The sequence below is a fragment of the Fopius arisanus genome, unplaced genomic scaffold, assembly GCF_000806365.1.
Source record: "Fopius arisanus strain USDA-PBARC FA_bdor unplaced genomic scaffold, ASM80636v1 scaffold00001, whole genome shotgun sequence".
Taxonomy (NCBI): domain Eukaryota; kingdom Metazoa; phylum Arthropoda; class Insecta; order Hymenoptera; family Braconidae; genus Fopius; species Fopius arisanus.
This window is the reverse complement of record NW_011887740.1, coordinates 2,688,895-2,712,830: the sequence shown is the minus strand read 5'-3', so window position 1 is coordinate 2,712,830 and position 23,936 is coordinate 2,688,895. Positions and strand designations below refer to the sequence as shown.

Sequence of the window (23,936 nt, the reverse complement as noted above, 5' to 3'; positions counted from 1 at the left end):
GCAACACCTCGAGGCGAGCGTATCGTATCTCCAACCATTTCAAATTCACTTATCCACATTTTACCCGGCAAAATCCATTCAATCAAAACGACACGTGAGTGTGTGCTATGACACGTGGCCCCGAGTACATCACAACCCTTGCATTATTATCGAATATTTTGTGATTTTAATAACTCTTTAAGCAACAACTCCGAGAGTGTTATTATTATTTTCAAGGAATCTATTGTCAAGTTCTATGTACAAACAACTCACTCATGAACAATGTGATTAAATGATGATTGAACACTGAGGAGAGGATGAAGGTGGGGGCTACTTGCCATGTGCCTGAATCGCCTGAATAGTCTGGCATACTTTACCTGTTCATTGTGAACTGTAATACATCGAAATGCATGCACCACTGTATTGGACTCTGTGCATTGTTTCGATACAACTTCTCGCCACGTCGATAGGTATGTTGTGGATGGAATAAAAAAGGGATGAATCGATTTTGCATTTATAAATTTACGCTGTCGACAGTGGTACGGGGGTTTATTAAACTTTATTTGCACAGGTACGTCAGGAGAGGAGGGAGTAACGAGTTCAATTTAATTGGGGAAAATAATGTATCAATTACGTGTAAATATTCAGGTTGCTATGAATTTTTGGGATTTAATTGGATTTTTTTGGGGGGTGGCGGGGGGATGTGGGGTTTAATTAAAATGCTGTTGAAAAATGTAGTGCGATGTGGTGTGGGTCTGGGGGTGTTGGAAACGGTTGGACAGGAACTGAAACGACGTGTCAACGACACTCGCGGGTTTGGGGTCGTGCACATGGCACAACGGTGGTTAAAGGCCTTGGTACTTGCTGTACCTAGTGGAGAAACAACGTTGGGGTTTTGTACTGAAGCGCGCGCTTATGTATACCAACGTCGTGTCCCTATCGATCGACATCCAGCGAGCGTGCTATTTTAATTAGTCATATTCCTCAGGAAAAGATGTGCGTGGTGGAGGCTGGCATGTTGGCTTTACCCCAAACTCGACTTTACAAGGGGTGGCATCATGAAAGGGGTATCACGTTGCACATTTTTTTATGAGGGCCATTTTCTCTGGCATTTCTTCCCTTACGTTTATTATTTTTCATTCCCTTATTATTTTTCACTCCTTTTTTCCCATTTATTACAATTTTTTTTTTTTCATTTCTTTTCACTTTTTTCACGGATTCTTCATTTTTTAGGGATAATATATCGCTATCATCGACTTCTTGAGAATCTTTGGCATTCTTTCTTTACTTCTCCACTTCTCCAGGGAGTCGTTCCCATTGATACCAGAGATTTTCTACTTTTGTGATTCCTTTGGAGCGTTTGTTTCTGGGGAATTGAAGAAGATATTGGAGAATCTTCGATGAATTATTAAAGTATTCTTGAGTCGTGGGGCTTTGAAGGGTGAGCTAATTGCGACGTAGTGTTTAGGGACGAGTAATCCATTCAGAAGAGTTATTAGGGATTTTAGGATAAATCTCGTGGTATTGAAAAATTTATGTAGTTTTTGTTTGTTGTTGATTTGAGAAACTGTAAAGTGAGAATTGGTGGGAATCGGTGGAAATTGGTTGATGCATTAAATTCAGGGACAACTATGTAGAAAAAGTATTTTATTAGTATCATAATTACTGTGACTTTGTTTTTTAATTCCTTGAGAATATTTGGTAGCTTCATACTTCTCGAGGGAGTCGTTTTCGTTTCGATACCAGAGATTTTCTACGTTTACGGAAATTGAACTAAAGCCGGTGATATCTGAGAATTTTCGTCTTTCATCTCTCCTTGTTCTCGACTCATGTGACTATGACGTACTGAATTAACTGTCCCGTGATGTTCAAACTGGAATAATTCAGTGAACTCCCTTCAAACAACTAACGTCATGACTTCTCAAGAAAATTCTCTTGAAACCTGAGAATTCCGATTCCTTTTTCTTCCTAATCCTAAATGAACTGAGACTTCAACCCACTGACACCTGAGACTTTGCAGCCTCCCTTGCTCCGACTTCATCAACCCCACCTTCTCCACAGGGGGAAGAAGTTTCGTGATGTTGGAAAAATAATTCTTCAAGTTTGAAATTAAGTTTAGCCTCCTAAAACTTAGTTTTTTTATTCTCGAAAACTTCTTTGAAGATTCAAACAATCTGAGTCTAGTTTTTAGAATAAATGTTTTACAACTTCTAGACTCAAATTTCTCCTATCTAAATTTTTTTAATAAACATTTTTTGTAATTTTATATTTATTATTCACTGGGACAACGTCTATTCAATTTATTCAATTTTTCCGCCCAAAAATTTATAAATAAATAAAGCTTTTCACTGCCTCAAAAAAAAAATTTGTCTCACATTCAGTCGAAATATAAAAAATATAGAAATAATAGAATTAACTGAATTAAATGAATTTTCAAAATTGCGGAAAAACTTTTCTAGCATCGAGTAAGAAGTTTTCTTGAATCGATTAATCGGTTTCGTAAATCCATTTACAAGTCCTCAAATAATTCATTCATCTCCAAAACAATCGACACAGCATGAAAACGTTAAAAAACTTTTCTCTAGCTATTGAAATTCCCTCCAAAAAATGTCTCTTAACATCATCCCCTAAATTCAGTAGTTTCTTTAATAAATAAACCTTCACGAGCCTCTGAAATTTCTTTTATTAAATGGAATTGTAGAGAATATTTTCCCTTTATTTCACCGCCAAAGATTTATGCCCCCTGAAGAAATTCTCAAAAACATCCATTCCCCCAGCAGGCGCACCAGGGCACCTTCTCATTCGTCATACTACTTTTCCTCAACTCCCTCTCAGCCTCGATGCCCCCAGCAATAGTATCCCTGAAACTCTTGAGCTCACCCTCGCCACAAACCACACTCTGACTCCTGGAGGATGTTCTTCCCTTGGAAGCCTGTGAATTACCCCTCCTCTGCCTCTTTCCATCAACCGATGGAGTGGAGACTCTCTCCTTCTTGACCGCCTTCCTCCTCTCATGGCCCTTGACCTTATCCTTATCCTTATCCTTGCGCTCTTGGCCAGAGCTGTCACTGGGAGTAGGACTCTGACTCTGCGTCTGTGTCTGAATGTCGACCCTCGGGGGTGGGAGAACATCCTGCCACCCAGGAAGATACCCGACATCCTTATAAATCCCACCATCGGATTTCGGGAGAAAGGGATTGCCAGAAACTGGTAAATTCAAAGTTTGTGGATTTGGATGCTCGAAGGAGGTTGCCTGGTACTCCTGGCGTTGCATCTGTCGAATTAATCTACGATGTCGTCGATCAGAGGGCAAAGTTGTGGGGCATAAAGTACAGTCGAGACGTGGCATCTGCGGAGGCACCTCAGGTGGTTTATCCAGGGGTTGAGTCAGTCGTACTCTCAACTGGCTACGAAAAGCCTTGGGGCTATCCCTTGAATTATCAGGTAAACTCTTAGCAGCTAAACCCCCTTTGATGGCATTCTCTTCCCTGAATAAATTGGATTTCAACTCCTGACACGAGTGCCACAGAGTTTTCTCCAAATTATCCAAATTATCTCGTGGATTTGATAGAAGATTATCAGAGCTGTGAGAATTGTGTAATTGGTTAGCGACTGCACCTGACACACATATATCCGGTGATGTCTTCTGGTTATCGCAGACTGAGGGGATGGATTCACCGGGTGATACGAGAGAATTTGTCGGTGATTTAACATCAAAAATTGCCTCCCAACCTAGTCGAGGCACTTGGCTTGGCGAGGAGGGGATTAAATGCTGTGTACTTGGGCTCTGTGGATGGTAGACTGATTGATCGTTCATGGAAGGTAATACTGGACACTCGGGACTGTATATCCAATTAAGTGTGTGTCCGGTCAAGTAGTTCTCCCTCCCTTTATCGTACATTTCGTTTGTTTCCGTTGTCTCTGGTTTAATTAAATCTCTCTCCTCTTTTTTACTCGTGATCTTCTCTCTCTTTGTCTCATCCTCCTCTGGTACTGTTGATAATTGATCGAATTCCACATGGAGACGATGAATACTGCTGTTCATTTTTTCCGACGATAATTTCTGATTCTCAGCATTTTCAAGAAGTTCCTCCTGAATTGACTCGGGTTTTAACGATTTCTCGATGCTATCGTCCACATCGCTGATCTCATCCTCTTCGTCTTCGTCCTCATCCCCTTGGCTAGAGCCTGTGGTACACTCCTCGCTGAAATCCTGCAGTTGAGGAGAAAAACCGTCACATTAGGGGATGATTAATTTCCACGATAAGGTGAACAAATAATTCAGACCTCGTCGTTTTCACTGTCCTCCCTTGACTTTTGGCTCTTGAGTATCTCCTCTAACTTGTCGTACTCCTCCCGCAGACACCATATCTCACGTCTCAACTGCTCGTTTTCACGTCTGAGCTTCTTTATGTCATTGTGACCTGAAATATATTTAGTTTCGAATATTACAAAATTACGAGTTATTTCCACGCATTGAGATTTCAAAACTCTCAGCAATATAGAGAGATAAACATTCTTCATGTTCTAAATGAAAACATTTTTATTAATTCTAAAAGATCTTTCACTAACATCACACTGTTAGAAAATTACACTTGTCACTTCAAGTACAAGCATCTGCCATTTTTTTAAATATTCTAGTAAATTTCCATCCTCAGGTCCATATTATGGCAATAAAAACCGTGGAAACCGTGAAAATTTAAGCGGCAATTTCCCTGAATCTTCAATCTATTCAAAACTCAATTATATCTGATAATAAATTTTGAAGATGACCATGAGAAATTCAGTAACCGATTTTATTTCATATTCCATTCAATCTTATATAATAGAAAATTCCGATTACATTGCGCCTGAAATTTCAGGGAAATTCACAGTGCAACAAAATGTTTACAAAATTGGTCGTATTATTATTACTATTTACTTATTTATTTATTTATTTCATATTCCAATAGAATGAAGACAAGAAAAAACGTTCTGTCGACGTTTTCTTGAATAGTACAAAATTTTTCTAACACCAGGAAACTTTCCTCCACATAAATAATCTTATAAAATCCCAAACTTTCTTTATTTTCATTCACGTCAAGAAACTGAAAATTGAATAAAATTACATTTTTCCATTTAAACGATCATTGACACCCCCAGAACACGAAACTGCATTTTCTCACACTCAATATTCAAATCGTCAATGATCACCCTAAATAAACGATAATTAAAAACCTCGATAGTTTTCCGATCGAGTGCACTAAAAATTGTCTGACCGAAACGAATTTTAAATTCCCTGAATTGGCCAGAGGATTGAAGCAGTTTCTCAAATGATGTACCATCGAACCGTCATTCTATTTCGGTCGAGGTGAATTTACGATAACCGTTAAATTCGCCGATGATAATCCGAGAACGAGCAGAATAAACCGTGAAACCAGGAGTTTGGATTTAATTTTAACGACAACGATATCCCTTCCAAGTGCTGAAGCCCTTGAAAAAACGATTACACCACAAAAGAAAATAATTTCACCCAAGTAAATACACTGGATCGACGCAGCAAAATCTCAGCATAAAATCCTTAAAAAATTGAAAAGTCTCTGGAATAAATGTCAGAGAAAAAACTAAAATTGAATTAGGAAAAATAATAATTGGTGTGTCGAGTGAACATACTCTGTTGCTTCTTGTTCCCTCGAGCTCTGTCCCTCCTGTTCATCATGAATCCATCTCCATGAGCACATTTTATTCAGCACAGACCTCCACCAGCGACGTTTATTTATCCACCCGGTAATATCTCCGTTCAACCCCAGCAAATGAGCCCACACATCGACACCACCGAATTTCGAAGGATAAATGAGAATACAGTGGAACGAGTCGAGCTAACCGATCGAGTCGCCAGACCATACACCACCAAACCAAAAATACAAGACACACAAGTGCGCATTAAATGAGAACACCAGATGTCCTCTTCCCTTTAGCATCATGACCTCGTAATCTATCTTTTCTCGATGACGAGTGCACTCGTTTCATCCAGCATCCCATACCAATTGACGTTTCCATCATCACGTTATTTAGATCCAGCACTACTCACTCCTTTTAATATTTCACTGACATTTTTCGTATGCGATTGGAAAATTTCGGACACGGTGATATTTATCATGTGTAAAATATTTAGCATTGGCAATCTGGGAGTTGAGGGAGAGGGGAGGAGTGTCTAATTTGAAAGAAATCATTTTACTTGTGTCGGGGAAAGTTATATAGATTCAAGACAACTTGTTTTTTTTAGCGGGTAAAGTTCAAGTTTCTGGATTTGAGGATTTTTTTCTTTTCTATTCTTTGTCCTAGGAATTATGAAAATTCTGGGAAATCGTATGTTGAATTCGAACTTCTTAGGAATTTTTTTGAATTATTATGAAAATTCGAGAGAGCTTATCACTGACTATTAATTTTCCCTTCGAATTTTCTGATTTCCGTCTGCTTTCTAGAAATAATAACTTCCTTTGACGAGTTATTGCCGATTTATTCTCATTTTTCGAGTTTTCTCCAAATTAAAAAAAAAAGTCGTTAATCAAATTGACGTGAAAAAAAAATCATGAAAAATGAGAAGATACCGGCAGTAATTTCGTGCTACACTCTTTCCGTTAAGATTCCTCGGTTCTTTGATTTCTCCGACAAACTGATAATGAGATTGACGAGCAAAAACTATAACTTTTTTGCTTTCCTCATTATTTAATGAATCACGAAGTTCCCATGTGGTGCGAACATTTCCCTGCGTTTTTTCTAAACTTTCAAAAAGATTCACAGAACTGACTAAAAACCGCGTAAAAATCATAGCACCACCAGGACTCTTCCCTTAAATAACGACAAAACGCAGAAACCTATTTTTCCACGTCAATCCGACCGATAATTTCTTCAAAAAATTTTTTAAAAAATGCGAATTCAGTCTAAAAAGATGTTGTGCCTCCTAAATTCTCCTATAAGCTCAAAATTTTCTCAATTTTTCCCCCAAAATAAATATTCCGAATAAACCGAATGATGTTGATAGGGTGGCCTGGCCAGTGTCAGAAGAAGAAGTCAACTAAATGTTTCGTAGAATCAAGAATAGGTGGCTGGGGTGTTTTCCGATTCTATTCCTGCTCGTTAAACCCACACACCTCAGCCACTGTCCCACAATTCCAACCCAAGATGCGCGTGAAAAAATATGAGAGACGTCTCCAAGACGAGATACCTTGTTCAACTTCCGCATTGATGTTGATGGTTCTCAGTCGAAGCTCCTCATTCTCATATATCATTCCCCGGGATGACTTCCTGTCGAGTTTTCGATTGGGCTTAACACTGACATCACGACGTCTTGCACGTAGCATGCCGGCGCCACTGATACCCCCAACACCAACCCCTGCACTAGTTATCATGTTTCTTCAATTCAACCCCACCAGTCCCCTCCCAAAGAAAAAAAAAATCGGAAGATTCTCCGTTTCCAGACGACCAAAAATCGCCTCGAGATCTTGCACCCTCCAAACTTCAACTCTTTTCCCTTATCTCCAGCTCCATTTTTCCACCAAGTCTCGAAGGCCTCTTTTTCTCCATTAATTCACCTCAGCCTCTCTCCACTATTTTATTTCACCAGCTCCCAGCACTCCCAACTTATCCCGTGTTTTTACCTCAGTTATATCTGAAATTAAATGAGCCAGCGATATTTTAGGTTGAGAAAATGAGATGAAAATTCAATGGAGAGGGGAAAAATATAAATAAAAACAGAGGTCGTTACAAATGAGGGGCAGCTGGAATTTTCCAGTCTAATCGATTCCGGAAACAAACAGCTCTGTACATTTGGTTGGGAACCGAGGGGAATGTATTTGAAAACTACGGGCATTTAATTTTAGATGGTGCGTCGATTCGATCGTACAGCCATCGAAAAAGAGTCTCTCGATGCACGTTCTTATACGCCGGGCAGCGATAAAGGAAAATAAAGTAGAGGAAAAAAAGAAGATAAAAAAAAAACGTGAAATGTACTTTCGCACGTTCAATATTGCAGAATGGGGAAAATATTTTCAGCCTTACCTCTGCCAGCACTCGTTCTATCCCTCCATTCGCCCTCACTCGTTGTTTTTTTATATAGAAATAGAAATAAAACAGCGATTGACTCTTTTACCGGTGAAAAAAGAACTTGTAATTTACATGGAAATATTTCCTTTCAGTAGCATTGGTGGTGCGGTGCGAGTTAAATTAATGACTCGCTCTCGGTGAAGTGGAAAGGGACTCGACATAATTTGATAAAGCCCTTCAGTCTCCCTCTCTTTGGTTTTTCCCCTCACGTACGCCTTTGAGAATTTGAAATTCTTTCTCTTCCGTGAAATCCTTCCGCCTCGGTTTTTTGTCGCGTTTCAAGAGTTTGGGCTTTTGGGAAAGAGTCGTTGGATTGCCGTTGGATTGCCGTTGGATTGCCGTTGGATTGTCGTCGTAGTTGCTGGTAGATTTGGCACTGGAGGATAGAGACGCGTTCTCTTGAATTTGGCGGGTAGGAAAAATCTCTCGAAAGGAACGGCCCCCCAAGCACGCGCCTCCACCACTTGGTCGACATTAACTGCGTTCGAGTGAGCAAGCAAACCACAACCGCATTCTACCTCAACCTCATTTTTTACCACTCCCTCATCCCCTCACCCCCTTGTCTTAACCGTTTGGGGATTTCTCAGTTGGCCATCGAAAAGCGCTCAAAAGATTTTGAGGGGGAAAACTGGCACACCGGATTCCCTCAGACCGGAGATACTCTCTGTCTTCATTCACCGTTGGATGTATTTCTCATCCCCCTCCTCATTTCATCCAGTCCAAACTACGTTATCTTGCCGATCTAAAATTACTCGGACAAACTCAAAACACACTTTTCTCCTCGACACCCACCAGCACTGCCAGTTTGCCAGTTCGCTGGATTCATGAAACATTCCTATGCCCCGAGGTACGTCCGGAAGACAAAGGGAAAGAGTTTAAAAATGGGGCTGGGGGAACCAAGAGGTCACGTCCGACAACAACGTCCGAGGAATTTCATCCCGACGTCTGATATTCTCTCTACCCTTTTCACTTTTTTCACTCTTTCCCCGGCTCTTTTTCTTCTTTTACTTCCAACGGGTGTCTACTACTCTCCAGGGACATCCGCTCGTGGGAAATTATTGGCGGGGGTGTTCATTCATAGTGGGTGTTAATTTGGAGGCGATTCTTATTATCGCCTTGGATTTATCGTGCTTTTAGGGGTGGGGGAGATTTGGGGGGTCCAGGGGAGAGGTTTTTCTTGAAAATACTCTGGTGCTTCCTAGCGAAAAATTCTGGACCACTGGATATTTTATTCCGCTATTTTTCTTCTGCTCATGCGAAATTTTTATACAACTCTTGAGATATTTGTACTGGAAAATCTCCATAAATTTTACAAGAAACACCCATAAATTTTTGTTGACTGGAGCGTCTTTTAAGAAAAATTACTCGTCGTGCTTTGAGGGATGCCGATATTTCAGGGTGTGAGGTACAGAAAAGAAAAGTTTTTTATCATAAATCCTACCACTAGACAAGTCAAATTTCTAATTATTAAAATGAATAATTTTAACTCTGCACTTCAGGGAATCCAGGAATCGATTCCCCAATATTTTCACCTCACTGCCAAAAAAATGTCTATCAATGAATATTTTTTGGGGCAGACATTAAAATGAGGTTTTTATCTACTTCTCACCGAGTCGTTTAAAAAATTATTGCCGATATCTTCTAATTTTCCGTTTTTCGTGGATTTGTGGGATACCCTAAATGGTACTGCTCAAAATATCGCAGTGGCAAATAAAACATTATTAATAAAAATGGCACCCACATTAGCATTCAAAATAAAAAAAAATTTTTTGAAAAGTCGAAAGACTTCAAATCGGCCGGCCCTCCTTAAAATGTGAAAACGAAACCACTCAAAAATTTCCAGAATCGATTGAAATGAATAAATTCCCCAGAGAATTCGTCTGTAGAATAAAAAAAAAAAACAGAATAAAAAAAAAACCCAGTAATTTATTCAGTCTGTGTCGAAATAGCGCTGACCTCTCTTCCTCCAATACTCCACCATCTCCGTAAAGTTGAGGTGAACCCCCCCATCAATCCATCACCCCCGATAACCGTTCAAACAAAATCATCTCTCATGGCCCACTCGGAACATCTTTTTTTACCCACCTCGTGTACACTGTGAAATTCCTTTAATCCAATCTCAAGCCTCACCAGAGAGCTTTGCATGCTAAACGTTGGCATAAATATGTGATAGCACGCGTCTACCTTCCACATGCCTCCAACCACCACCGATTGAGTCTAGATTGCACGCAAAAGGGGGGCTGGAATATTTAGTTGATGCTGGGAATGGGGCGTGATTTCTGATGCGGGTGTGCAATCCATTGCCATTTAAATTATTCCCTATCTGCGACACTTGTCTACTATAACCCGGAGTGGGATAATTATCTCCATGAATAATCGATACATTTTCCCTGAGTATATTTGTCTGTTCCAACACGTGACTATAAACGCCTTCAGGGTGATTTCTCCCCTCCACAAGTTCACAATCCCTTCAAGCCCTTTGTAACGTTATCCTTATCCTAATTGGAGTGGAGTTTTCATTGGGTAGATTTACTCGATAAGTTTTTCACGTTAGATAACAGTATAGCATGAGGGGAAAGGAAATTAAACCTTATCCATTTCGTCGTGTCATCTCGTTTCACCATGAGGAGGAAACTCATCGTCAATTGTGATTTTTTCTTTTGTAGCGCGTGATGGGGGTCCAGGGGACGATGAGGGGGTGACAAGGGGGATGACAAGGGGATGACGATAGGCTAGATAGGCGAGGGGCATTGAGATCACGGAAAAGTCAAGCGTAAGGGCCCCAATGCTGGATTTCTTTTTTTCATCCTTGTATTTGTGGTAGTGAAGAGGTTTATGGCGGGTACATGGGAGAGCTGGGGGGTGTCCAGAGAGGGCCTTTACGAGGGTACGTTACCACGGCGACACTTGTCCCGAATATCGCCTGTGGCGGTAGAGCGCGTGCAAACCTCAATGTCGATATGGCTCGATGAATCGTCAGTGTGAGGGGGTGTCCAGGGGGTGGCTTCAAGTGTCTCTCTGGACCAACAGTCTGCGAAAATGCCTCCTCTCCCTTTCTCTTCATTTTTTTTTTGCCTTTTTCTAGGAGAAAAAACCTTTCGGGAGTCTTCATTTCTCTTTCTTCCTCTTTCTTCCTCTTTCTTCCTCTTTCTTCCTCTTTCTTCCTCTTTCTTCTTCTTCCTTCCTCTTTCTTCTTCTTCATTTCTCTGTATTACATTTTATCTATTTTTATCTCTCCTATTCTCTTTTTACCTCTGATTATCTCTCTTCATTTCTTTTCCCATTTTGCTTTTCACTTTTGGGAAGAGTTTTTGCGTTTTATTTGCTCTCAGGAGGAACTCGTGTTTTTTTTATCTTTTTCACGGGGGAGCGGCTTTGTATTGAGTATCAAGGGGATGTTTGGAGTAAATATTGAATGTGTGTTTGATTGATTTTTTTTTCTCCTTTCAGGTGAAGGGATTCCGGGATCAAACGGAGATACTGAGGGCGATGAGGGGGACATCGAGAGCAGGACAAATGCGTGAGTTTATTATTTGGCATTTCTTTTTTTTTTCGGGAGGGCTTCGGAGGGTGGCAGGTCACTCTTTCGGTTGCACTCGGGGGTGGGGGATTCAGGGCTTTCCACCCCTTTTGGATTAGGGCTGGTGGAGAATTGAATTTGTCACCGCCACGTGGCGCTGTCAGCAACAATTTCAAATGGCCGTCGTGTGGGGGTGTCAACAATAATAAAAAAGCACCAGCGCTCGTTTCAATTTGACATCAATGTTTTTTTTGGGTGTTTTTGGTGGGAATTATGAAGCTCTGGGGGGTGATATTGTTGATCAATGATGTGGCCATGATTGTGGGAGGGGGAGGCAGTGAAAATTATGGGGGAATTCGAAGGTATTGAAATGGCGTTCCTCTTTAACTGAATTTATGGTTATGTTCGACGTGGTGAATCAATTATTCAAGATCAAAACACGCGGGTCAATCACCCTCTCTGACCTGCAATCTGATTTCTTTTTTTTTTCTTTCTTTCTTTTAAATTTCGGTTTTTATCGTTTTGGGACAGGTCTAGGGAGGACTATGGGACCCTTGAGGATGGCGAGGTGCTGAGTACGAATGATGGGTATTACGGGAGCACTAGTTCACCAGTATCACTGTCTCGAGAGCTCCAGCTTACAACTCAAACAAAACTCTCGACTACACGAGTTACTGAGCATCCATCACAGGATCAGAGTATTACGGGAAAGTGCGAGGTAATTTTTTTTAGTTCTCACTCACGTGTGCTAGAAGTCAAAATTAATAGTTGATACTTTTTTTTTTAAATGGCACTGAAATTAAATCATTTTTAGTCAAGAGGACATTCCTTTCCTTCAGTAATAAACGCGATTGATTGATTTATTCATGAGTTACGAGTATAATGTCTAATAATGTCCTGAAATATGAGTAGATTAAGGATTATTATAAATTGAGGGGATATTTTTCTCACGAGTCTCACGAAACCATGAATTCCAGATATACTCAGGAGGCCTCTGCCCGGAGTATCTGTTCAACCGTTCGATATACATCCCCCCCTGGACGTCTCAAAGACAGACGGAAGAAGCTCTATCCCATGCCTGGGACTCTCTCTACAAATCAATGTAAGTACCCGGTCCCTTCAGGACCCCAAAAACTCACCTAATTCAATATCTCCTTTTTCCAGAGAGGATCCATCGATCTGTGCACCATACCTGCTGGAGGTTCTGTGCTACTCGTCCTTTCCGATGTGCAGTTCGAGCTCCACAGAGCCCTCAACAAGCAGAACTCAAAATCCAGAGGAATTGATCCCAAAGGTTCCCCGTAGCCTCTGCCGAGAAGATTGCCAGGTCCTTCAGTCCTCCTGCAGGAAATCGTATACCCAAGCAAGTCATCATCCTCTATTAAGTGTCTCATTGCTGGCCTGTCCCTTATCACCCGTTGAAACAACAGAGAAGCTCTCGCGGTGTGTCACCCTGAGGCTACCCTCGCAGATGGACCTAAACGAGAAAGATCACTGTTACTGGGGAAATGGAGCAGCCTATCGAGGTCCAATAAATACAAGTGCCTCAGGGTTTCCTTGTTTGAGATGGATGGATCACTTTCCACACTCGATAATCGATTACCGAGAGCTCAGTGGACGCCACAATTACTGTCGAAACCCCGATGGTGGTGACCCTCAACCCTGGTGCTACATCGATGTCGATGGGTTACCCAGGAAACAGTCTTGCAACATATCCAGATGCAGTGACCACCCAACGACAGTCTCTAGCCCCCCTGACATCCCGAAAAAAATTCACCACGAAGGGAGCTGTGAGGTATACGTTGGAAAAACGTGTGAACAGTATGTAGGGAATCAAACTGTCTACATCCCATACCCCATGACCCAGAAAATGCTCGAGGAAAAGCTCATGCAAGCGTTTGGCGTCATAAATATTTCCAAAGACCTGTCCCGAAATTGTGCAGGATATGCAAAACCTTCGTTGTGTTTTTCGGTCTTTCCCATCTGTCGTGAAAATCGTTTCAGCACCGAGTTGTTCAATCTGCTGCACTCTGGGGATCAGGAGGAGGGAGGGGACGATGAGAACGAGGGAAGTGATGAGTTGGCTCCTCCCAGGGGAATTCTCAGAAAGAGGAGTCCCCAGATCAGTCATCGGTCTAGTTTAAATGTCGAGCAGAATGAGAGGATTAGTGGGAAGAGATTCGGGGAAGCCAGAAGTGCCCGAAGGGATATGCTCAACAGGAAACTCAGGAGAATATGTCGAGAGGACTGCGAGATGCTGGAGGATGAGCTCTGCAGGAAGGAATATGCAATTGCCAAACGTCATCCTCTTCTTGGGGGACAGGTACCTCTGCAGGAGTGCTCGGATCTGCCACTTCCTGGCACTAAGGAGTCACAGCAGTGTCTTTCCTTAGGCATTATGTTGGTGAACAATGCACAGGAAAATGATCGATGCTACTGGGGGAATGGATCCTCGTACCGGGGTGTTATGAATGTCAGCCGATCTGGAAAGCCCTGTGTTAGGTGGTCTTATCACTTTAATCTACCCATATCTGATTTTCCTGAACTGCAGGGACGACATTCCTACTGCAGAAATCCTAATGTTGTGGGGTCTACGGACACACAACCCTGGTGCTATGTCGAAGCTAATAATAAGGTTCAAAAAGAGCCCTGCGAAATCTCCAGGTGCGCAGACAGCCTATGGGTTTATGTAGTGATCGGCCTAGCTCTCGCATCTGGTTTTGTATTCATAATTGGCTGTTATTGCTGCTGTTACAAAACTCGAAAAATCCGGAGGAGGCCCTCGCACAATCTGCCCACTGGAAAAATGATGACGGGTGTCCAGTGCGACAAGAATATCTACGATGGGAGGAGAAACACGAGTCAACCAATCGAGTTGAGTTCCCTCTTGGCCAGTGGAAATGGAGGGGCTACAACGCCAGGCACTGGAACCCTGAGTAGTACCAGCAGTAGAGCCTCCACCAACAGAGTACCTCAGTACTCTCTGGAGAATGTTGCACTGCTACAAGAACTCGGGGAGGGGGCCTTTGGAAAGGTGTACAAGGGGCAGTTGCAGCCAGTGCCAGGGGCCAAGTATCAGGAAGGTATTTTCGTTGCAGTGAAGACCCTTAAGGAGAATGCCACCCCCAAGACTCAGAGTGACTTCAAAAGGGAGGTCGATCTGATGACAGACCTGAGGCATCCTAACATAATTTGCCTCCTGGGTGTTGTTCTCAAGGGCGAACCCATGTGCATGCTCTTTGAGTACATGACACAGGGGGATCTACACGAGTTCCTCATCTGCCACTCACCCAGGTCCGAAGTCACCCTCAACAGTGTCAGTGAGAAGGTCCTGGAACAGCCAGAGTTTCTTCACATTTCCCTGCAGATAGCCTCAGGCATGGAGTACCTTGCTGGTCATCATTATGTCCATCGAGATCTGGCTGCAAGGAACTGCCTTGTAGGGGAAAACCTCACAGTAAAAATTTCCGACTTTGGTCTCTCCAGGGATATCTACAGCAGTGACTACTACAGGGTCCAGTCGAAGAGCCTCTTACCTGTACGTTGGATGCCACCAGAATCCATTCTCTATGGTAAATTCACCACTGAGTCTGATGTCTGGAGTTTCGGGGTTGTTCTCTGGGAGATATACAGCTATGGATTACAGCCGTACTATGGATACAACAATCAGGAGGTGATCGATATGATCAGGTCTAGGCAACTTCTGCCCTGTCCTGAGGATTGTCCCACAATGGTGTACAGTTTGATGATCGAGTGCTGGCATGAGGTGGCTAATCGCAGGCCACAATTTCCGGAGATTCACCACAGGCTACACAATTGGTACGTCAATCAAACCTATCTCGTAGGCCACAAGACCTCCAGCAAGGCTGGATCACCTGCCATCTGTGGCAGGGAGGGTACATTATCCAGAGCCTCGCCTAAGGGCGGACTTTCTAATCATGAACATGTTAATGTCAATTCCGTGGAGGAGAAACCATGCTGCTCTCCTAAACTCAGTGGCGCCAGGAAAGTTCTGCCTACTGGGCCACAGGTCAAATCTTCACCTAGTTGTAGAATTCAAAATGGAGCGCAAATGGTCGTCAGACTGCCAGATCCTAGTAAAGACGTTACAGAGACTAGATTGTCGAAGTAATTTTATGGGTGTTCAATGTTTTATATGTTTATTTGGCACTTTGGTTGGCACATTTGCCTTCGAGGAGCTCTCAACCTCCGGTTTTTAAACCACAAGGAAAAAATATGGCCTGCAAAGTGGTAAAGCGAGAGATGAATTTTAAAATGTCGTAAATTCACTAAAATTCATTCGAGGCGAATACTTCCCATAAATTTTCAACTTAAATCAATAGTTTTCTTAATAAATTGATAATTAACAGGAGTTAAAATCATCTGATATCAGTTTTCCACTTTGCCATTGATTTTTTAAAAAATTTTGTAGACGTAGGGCGCAAGGGTTGGGCTTCTGGAGGGAATGTGTCGAGCATTGGCGACTGACTGACTAATTAATCGTATTTATTTATTTATCAATATCTGAGGGCTCCCTTTTGGAAATCTGACGTCGCAAATAGTAATGTGTGAATAGGCGAAATTTCAGATCATTCGTAGTGAATCGAAAAATTACAAATTACTGCCAATAGATGAATTACTATTTGATGGATTTTCACATAATTTGGATTATTTGAATGTAATATCGTAATAATTCAATGTTATACAATACAATATGAATAATTGGAGAAATTGAATAATGTGGAGTGATTTGTTATTTCGAATAATTCAAAGTTTTGAATTATTGGATTCGAATGGAATTTCACTGTTCGAGTACAGTATTCGATTCGATCACTATTCACACAGCTCTAGTCTCAAATGCATTTTAATCGTTTGGGTGAACTATCAATGCTCAGTATGGAAACGATATACTACAAAGCGAAAATTGAAACAATAATTTATGTGTTCTATATGGAAGCAAGAGGAAATTGTTGTATTGTCCAAGATAACTGTACGTGATGTATTTCTACTGCGAGATGTTTTACGATTAATGGAGGTGATTGAAGAATTGGGTTTTAAATTTCCTCGAATCTATTGAGACTGCTGGAGTGACAAAAAGATGAACTATATTTTACAACTTCTGGCTGTACCAGAGATGTGAGTGGATATCAATTAACAAAATATGTACTTAAAGTTCAAGATAAGTAAGAATAGTATTTAACCCTGAGGTATTTCTGGCGACTGACGATGTGTGAATTTTTACTATTTTCTGAAGGGTGGGGTTGTGAAAATTTATTAAATCTACTCTACAACAGCTGCCGGACGAATATCTTCTCAGGTTCCTCATCTTATCGTTTTCGTATGATATACATACAGTCTACGTAAATATATATACATAAGATTTTTGTATATTCAGTACAATAAAATTAATGTTTTTTTCCATCTTTTGTCATCATTTCAATTCTATTCTATTCTATTTTTTGCGTCTTTTAAAAATTACAATTATTTCGATAAAAAAAAATCACAAATATAAAGAACTGAATATTCTATCTTGGATTATTGATCCCTCATTAATAAAAAATTTGAGTTCCAGAAAAATCATTTAAATGGCTCTAATGAATTTGGCTGAATGAAAAAAAATATATTATTTTATTTCCTATTTCCAAAAGATTTTCCGCGATGTTTTAAATATTCTCCCTCATTTCAATGCTCGAAACGAAATAAAAAATGAATAAATGAATCCATGAGGACTAGAAAAAGGAAAGGTAGAGGAATTAATCATAATGAACAACAGAATTTTATAATATAAACATTTCTTATTCAAACGTATTCTTACATTTACACAGTACAAAAAATTATACTCAAACCTCCGCCGGCCCGCGGTTATCATAACTGCCATGACTTTGAGAAAGGGTCGGCCGATGGTTATCAGGACACTGGGCAATAGGTAATCACCTCCTCCCCCCTAATTACGTTTCTCCTAAAGACTGTACACACTATACACCTTAATCCATACGTAATTCCACTCCGCCCGTCCCTTCGTAATCCACCCCAATCATCCAATGCATTACCTATTCACACGCACGTACTCCACGTATTTAACACCCAAACACTCACTTTATGTATCCCGTCGACAATAAAACGTCTGCACCCCCCATTAATTTTTTTTTTACTTTTCTAATTCCCTTTTCCACCTACTCGACATATTCAGCAACATTTAAATATCATGTTCTTCTCCTAACGATGAAATCGTGATAATGATTACATTAAGAATGATAATGACAATAATCCTATCTATAGACGCGTGTAAATAACTTCATTCCCTAAATTCCCCTTTTCTCCCCTCATCGACTGGAGTGTGACCTTAAACCTTACACCTAGAACCTTCATATTTATATATGTATACGTATACATATCGATGTTTAAATGTAAGACTCCCCCCTGCCATATGTACAATATTTATCGATAAAACAATTAGTTTACCTGCTGATGATGACAATACACTGAGAACGTTGTCCCTCAATTTACCTCCAACATTCTCCCAAAAATCTTTATACACTCTTCTTGAAATGTACCCTAAAACTGGGAAAAAATTTCACACGTTAAACATTTATGTCCCTCAAGTCGTTGTGTTCGCTAGACAATTACTGAGATCAACGAAACTGAAAAATTATCATCCAATTATCCAATCGCACAATGTGCCTCCCATTGTTTATCCAATTATCTACACTGTTAACACAAATTTTGGAATTTTCGGATAAGTTCCAATTAATCCAATTTGAGGAAAAAATATCTGGAGTAATTCAAGTTGAAATTCTTGAATTTTCGCGGATTGAAAAAACGAAGATTTTTCAATCTCCACAATTTCTATAAAACTCAAAAATTCACTGAATATTATACTTCCCAAGCATTTTTCTCTGAAAGTTGTGGATTTTCAATTCCCAGTTTCCGTGAAATTTCTAGAAACTGTGGATTCATTTATTCGATATTTAACTTCCAAAACTTTGAAAATTCATTCAAAATTTCTCAACAGTGCAGATTCTCAAAAAAAATTTGAATGTTTCATCCCCCTCATTAAAAAAAAGTATAGGAACTCATCCCCAAACATCTCTTCCCTCTACCGCTCCATCAATGACTATGAGCACCCCTCCCAACCATTGGCACTTAGAAACCCCCTTTTTACAAGAAAAATCGCCTCTGCTGTACAATAAAACTCCTGCTCACCAAAATCTTCATATTCAATCACCCAAAGCTCTGCCTCAGTGACAACTAGATACCGAATAAACATATAAACATTTAAACAGAAATGTCAAGTCCAGCTGTAAGGACGGCATAACATCATGTACCAGGATAAAAAAAAAAGAATCTAAAACTCAATAATGAACCGAAAACAATTCCCTGTACGTGAATTTCCACCTAGAGGCAGTGTTGACAAACTCGTAAACGCAAAGAGTCTCACAAAAGAAAACCTTGACAGTCACACGGATTTATTTATTCATTCAATTGAAATAGTCCAACAGGGCAACACGATGATGAACAACGTCAAATTGCACAAAGTTCATTAATCTGTACACACACACACTCTCATCGACCTCGAATCATGAATTTATTACAATATCATTATAATAACACTATCCTAAATCATGTATCTACAATTACAATAGAAATAGACAGTGTGTATTGGATACAGGCACGATATAACTAATTACAAATGATTTTTTTTTCATGATCCAAAAGACCCTCTGGTATCACAATAATATTCTGAACGTGGGGACTTTCGCCCCCTCGTCCCCAGTAAAACCTAAGGAAAAGGAAAAAAAAAAGTGGTGATAAATCTCATGGACTTCATTGTCCTTAACCATAACTGAAAGTAGTTACAACCGAAACTATTGAATTTTCTCATCATCAAATAACTGAGTTGAAGGAGATAACTCAGAGCGGATAAACAACGCATAACCGTTGGCTCAGCCAACCGAGAAACTTAAAAAAAAAACCGAGAAGAAAAATCAAACTGATAAATCGTTACTCCGCACTGTGTAAATCGTCGTCAAACATATCACAACAAGGGCTGGTCCTCTACGAATGAATCGTCTCCATTGCCGGAACACAGTCCCACGTCTGCTACCCTCGAGGTGCCCAAGGGGGGACCACCCATGTCCCCCAGCCACTGAATTTCTTGTTAATCCATCAAACAAGAAATGAAGCTTCAGAATCTGGTAAAATCAGCCTGAACCGAGTGAATATTTCCTGGATAATCTCACCCCCAACAACTACGTCTCCTCCTTAACCTCGACCTTTCCCTTGAGCTTCGAGATTGCCTCCTCCTTGGCATTAGCCAATACCGTAAGGGCATCCTTAACAGTATGATAAATAATATTCTTAATCTGCAATTTATCCTCATGATTGGTATGTGTATCAGACAGTGCTCGAAACTCCTGAGTAAGATGAAAGCAATGAGCAACATTCTCAGGTGACACAAAGTCCTCAGCAACCTTAATACAATTATGAAGATTTCTCACTTGATGTGGTGCACCAGCTGGCACAAAAACAGCATCACCGAGACACTGAACAACAGCATAACCCTCAACTCCATACTGCTCGTACAGTCTTTTCCTGAGTTTTCCATCAAGATAAAAACTCTGATCGTGAATTGGATCGTGATGTGGTTCGAGTCTTGCTCCACGCTCAATGGCAACTGCATTGAGTAGATCCCTTATTTTATCAGCATCACGAGCTGCATAGATATGCCAAAGTGCACCAGGTGCCTCGCCACGTTCGCGCACACGACGTTTAGTCAGTACATCACAGCCAGCCTCATCGACAGCCCTGAGTGCCTCAGCAATGTGTTGCTCTTTATCACTGTCCTGCGGTATCCCCACATAAACCATAACATTGACAGCATCAGAAATATCAAGATGAAGATTAGTGGTGCCCTTATTGGAGTACATGGCTGAGCCATAGGCATTATACATTTTGGGTCCAAGATCAGGTCGTATAAAGCACGACGGTAGCCGGCTGGCAAGATTGAGTCTTCCATCTCTGTGTGTATACTCAGACAATGGAAGGACTTTCATGAGATCAGCGAATCTCGATGGCAATAATTCAGCAAAATCGTCACCCGGTGGCCAATCCTTGAGCTTCAGCAGCATGGGATTGCCCTTGTCATCCTTAAGCCTTTTGGAGAAATTCTCGAATCCCTCCCAGAATTTCTTCATTGGTTGATTGGGCACGAGATTGCCATTCATGCAATTAACGAGATCGTTCTTCTCATCGCCAAAGTCTCGTGCAAAAGCGTCGGGATGCCAAAGGTCCATGTCCAGTGATTTGGAGACGTCTGACACAATAACAGGCTGCCCCCTCTTCCACTGATCCTGGAATATCCTGTAGTTGTTGATGTTGTGTGGATCATTGAGCTTGAGGAGTTTACCATCACACAGCCACGAGTGTGGCACATCTGGATAAAGGCTCTTGCTCTCGGTTAAAGTCATGATTCTAATGGGAAGGGGCTCTCGACCGTGCTGAGTCCATTTGTATCTTCTCACGAAGTGCTTCAGCTCTCTGGGTTTGTCATCGTTGTCAATGCCGTCTTTTTCCTTCTTAACGCTGTGCTCTATAACACTTGATATTACCTCATCCAGTGTATCCATCTTGGATTTTTTTCCAGTCTTTACGCTATTTTGGCTGGTATTTCCAGGCTGATTTTGACTTGTTGGGGTATTTGTGGGTGAATTTGATCTCGAGCCACTGCCGTTGGGCTTGTGTGAGGGTCGAATGAGGAGTTCTCGTAGTGTTGAATAATTACCATCGCGATCCTCGTCGGAATCTGAGCTCGAGCCACTCTCGTTCTTGTCTTGATTCTGCAGGGCAACATCTGCCAACCAGTTTAGAGGTGAATTCTTGTCCTCGCCGTTGGTCTTGGCGTCTTGACCACCGTTTGAGTCATTCTGGGCTTTCTTGTCGTCTTTTAACTCCTGCTTGATGGCACCGTTCAGCGTCACAGGTTCACCTTTCACAAGGGAACGCAGCACGTCATTGAGTTGAACTGTTGTGGATTTTACTATTGAGCATCCACAGTGCTGGGGTATACCCCACTCAGCTCGTGCCTCGTGCAGCATGTGACCGATCTTTGTTAGGCTATCACCGGCTATCATTTGGGTCAGCATCAGTCTCTTTGGCTCGTGGACCTGACGATTTGTGCACAGCAGCCACGAAAAATCGTCACAGCCTTTTCCACCTTCTCCCCAGATCTTTATCGTTCCATCCTTGCGGCCCTGAATGGAGCATTGAATTATTGGGTTAATATCTTTGATTTTTTATTCTCAGATTTTGTTCAATAGCAGAAGAATTTCAGTGTTAAAAAGCTCGTGATTGTATTATCATGGGATTTCAATCTGTTTGTTTCATCATTTTGGAAATTTCTGATCTTAATTTTCAATCAATAGAAATTATTGGAAGTTACAGCGAATTATTCAATTCATCCATTCTGAATGAAAAAATATTTGGAGTGAGAAAAATAACATACCTTGTAACAATCAATGCAGACGACGAATCCACATCGACCACAGGTCCAGTGATAATTGAAGAGAGTCGTTTCGCAGACATCACACAGCTCTCGAACTCCCTGAATGACTCGTTTCCAGGCCACAGTTCCGTCTACAACCCCCGAACTCGCTGTGAGGTTTCCATTCAACAAATTGGGGAAAAACAAAGCATTTAATCCATGCGAACTAAATAAACTTAAATGAAATCATGATCTCAGTAGCGAAGAGGTAAAGGGTAACAAGTGGACGAAATTTTTTTCAAGACCTCTTTTATGGCTTTCACTGAGAGCTACAAAAATGAGCAACACGAATTTCGGTAATCTTTTGTCTTCACAGATATTTCTTGCAGATTCATCTGATGAGTAAATCCACTTATTATTCTTTACCTCTCCGTTATTGAATTTTCAGTGAAAGAAATCTGTCCAGGAATTGCAGATTCGAAATGAAAAATCCACCAAGTGATCGAAATTAATGAAATCGAATGAAACTGATAACTCATATTCATCAATATTCATAAATAAAAATCAGGGGAATTCTCCTTCAAAATAATTGAATCGTGATGTTTTAATTACCTTCTGCCATGTGTTCCTGCAGTGCGTTCTTCTCCTGATGGAGGAGATCACAAAATTGATCACCGACCTGCCTTAACAATCTGCACGCCATTTCGAGATCCAACGGTTGTTTATCCGCTGGTTTCTCGTCCCCATTCTTCTCAGGCTTCTCATCCTTACTGTTAGACGATGGCTCGTGATTACCCGGCAGCCAGAGACGAAGGTCTTCCTGCAATGTTATGTCATCCCTTCTTAACTACTGACTCACGTTGGTGTGCATTACACGGCATGAGCTAACGTAACATCGTGAATCATTCACTTTCGAACAATACGAACGAAAGACGACAATGTACAGCACGCGGCTTTTGTATCATCGGTTTTAATTACGGCGAGACGTTTCTGTCAGCAAATTATTATCAAATCAGGGGTCAGCTTCTCTCGGGGATACTTTTCTAATGCATTTTTCATAAAGAATCATTCTCATTTTCTTATCCGCCAAATTATTATTAATGCAATGGCAGAATAATTATAAATATTTTTAAAAAAAATAGTTATGTCTTGCTTCAGTGATTCTTTTTTTTATTCCAACTTCGATATCTATTAGTCAATTGCAAAAGTGAAATCACCGAAATTTCAAATTTTGTTCAATATCGATTAATCTACAAAATTATGAATTTTATAGGGTAATTTCAGAGACCTGTTTATCGAAAATGTGTTCAAGTATTAAGATATATCAATCTTGAATTGATAATTACGAAAAGTATTATCTCAGTCATAGTACAATAAATAGATTAAATACATAAATGTTGAGGAATTAAAATAGAATAACGAACCTCGGAAGCATCTTTGTGTGGATCGCTGTACCCAGCAATGGCCAACTGACTCTTTATGTATCGTAGCCTCCTAAATGCATAGAATCTGCAGAATATATTTTTCGGTAGTTGGGTTTTCAGTCGTTGGTTGGGTGTCATTCTGCACTCACGACACTTGACTAATCTCGGTGCCACAGTAAAACAGGGACTATCCTGTAGCCAGCTCTCGCCAGTTTTCTTCAATTCTAGAATCGACGGTTTGTAAAATGGATCTGTTTTGTCACTGCCGTCCTGTCCATCACCACCACTACCGGTGCTCTCATCACGTCGTTCTTTTTTTTGGCGTGGCTGTTGTTCTTCACCCCCCGTATCATTTCCCTTCGACGACTTCGGCCGTCTACCGCGTTTACGTGGCTCCTTGTTGTTTCCTAATACGAAATGACAAATTTTTTTCCTTTATAAAATCTAG

General features: G+C 40.9%; 3 protein-coding genes across 8 annotated transcripts in view; 1 reads left to right on the top strand and 2 right to left on the bottom strand.

Moving 5' to 3' along the window:
* Nucleotides 1-359: 359 nt before the first annotated feature.
* On the top strand, nt 360-17,005 carry Ror (Tyrosine-protein kinase transmembrane receptor Ror). 2 transcript variants are annotated; one of them, XM_011316576.1, is made up of 5 exons: nt 360-449; nt 11,515-11,584; nt 12,116-12,302; nt 12,562-12,686; nt 12,749-17,005. In XM_011316576.1, exons 1-5 carry the CDS (start codon nt 386-388, stop codon nt 15,714-15,716), a joined length of 3,414 nt encoding a protein of 1,137 aa, XP_011314878.1. In that variant the 5' UTR covers nt 360-385; the 3' UTR covers nt 15,717-17,005. The 2 variants fall into 2 exon arrangements, with proteins under 2 accessions (XP_011314878.1, XP_011314884.1); XM_011316582.1 differs by lacking the exons at nt 360-449; nt 11,515-11,584 and adding an exon at nt 11,780-11,946.
* LOC105273856 (uncharacterized) lies at nt 2,368-8,570 on the bottom strand. 5 transcript variants are annotated; one of them, XM_011316537.1, is made up of 4 exons: nt 8,020-8,570; nt 7,187-7,630; nt 4,267-4,403; nt 2,368-4,192 (listed from the first exon to the last, which is right to left on the bottom strand). In XM_011316537.1, exons 2-4 carry the CDS (start codon nt 7,368-7,370, stop codon nt 2,735-2,737), a joined length of 1,779 nt encoding a protein of 592 aa, XP_011314839.1. In that variant the 5' UTR covers nt 7,371-7,630; nt 8,020-8,570; the 3' UTR covers nt 2,368-2,734. The 5 variants fall into 5 exon arrangements, with proteins under 5 accessions (XP_011314839.1, XP_011314864.1, XP_011314857.1 ...); XM_011316562.1 differs by lacking the exons at nt 7,187-7,630; nt 8,020-8,570 and adding exons at nt 5,632-6,456; nt 6,570-7,023; XM_011316555.1 differs by lacking the exons at nt 7,187-7,630; nt 8,020-8,570 and adding exons at nt 5,632-6,439; nt 6,570-7,023.
* Nucleotides 17,006-17,359: 354 nt separating the features above from the next.
* The window catches only part of Kdm3 (Lysine demethylase 3), a 121,309-nt gene continuing 114,732 nt past the window's right edge, over nt 17,360-23,936 (bottom strand). Inside the window, exons 13-16 of the mRNA XM_011316496.1 lie at nt 23,489-23,895; nt 22,677-22,884; nt 22,086-22,234; nt 17,360-21,834 (exon numbers count right to left, since the gene is read on the bottom strand). Of these exons, the coding sequence (XP_011314798.1) occupies nt 19,834-21,834; nt 22,086-22,234; nt 22,677-22,884; nt 23,489-23,895 (2,765 nt within the window). The 3' untranslated portion in view covers nt 17,360-19,833. The remainder of the gene's footprint in view (nt 21,835-22,085; nt 22,235-22,676; nt 22,885-23,488; nt 23,896-23,936) is intronic.

Bases quoted from the DNA above. Each gene is read 5' to 3' on its own strand.
- Ror (XM_011316576.1), top strand. From the start codon at position 386: ATGCATGCACCACTGTATTGGACTCTGTGCATTGTTTCGATACAACTT. The intron at 450-11,514 runs GTATGTTGTGGA...TTCTCCTTTCAG, and splicing joins ACTTCTCGCCACGTCGATAG to GTGAAGGGATTCCGGGATCA. The intron at 12,303-12,561 runs GTAATTTTTTTT...CATGAATTCCAG, and splicing joins GTATTACGGGAAAGTGCGAG to ATATACTCAGGAGGCCTCTG.
- LOC105273856 (XM_011316537.1), bottom strand. From the start codon at position 7,370: ATGATAACTAGTGCAGGGGTTGGTGTTGGGGGTATCAGTGGCGCCGGC. The intron at 4,404-7,186 runs GTATCTCGTCTT...AATATATTTCAG, and splicing joins CAATGCGGAAGTTGAACAAG to GTCACAATGACATAAAGAAG. The intron at 4,193-4,266 runs GTCTGAATTATT...CCTCAACTGCAG, and splicing joins AGGACAGTGAAAACGACGAG to GATTTCAGCGAGGAGTGTAC.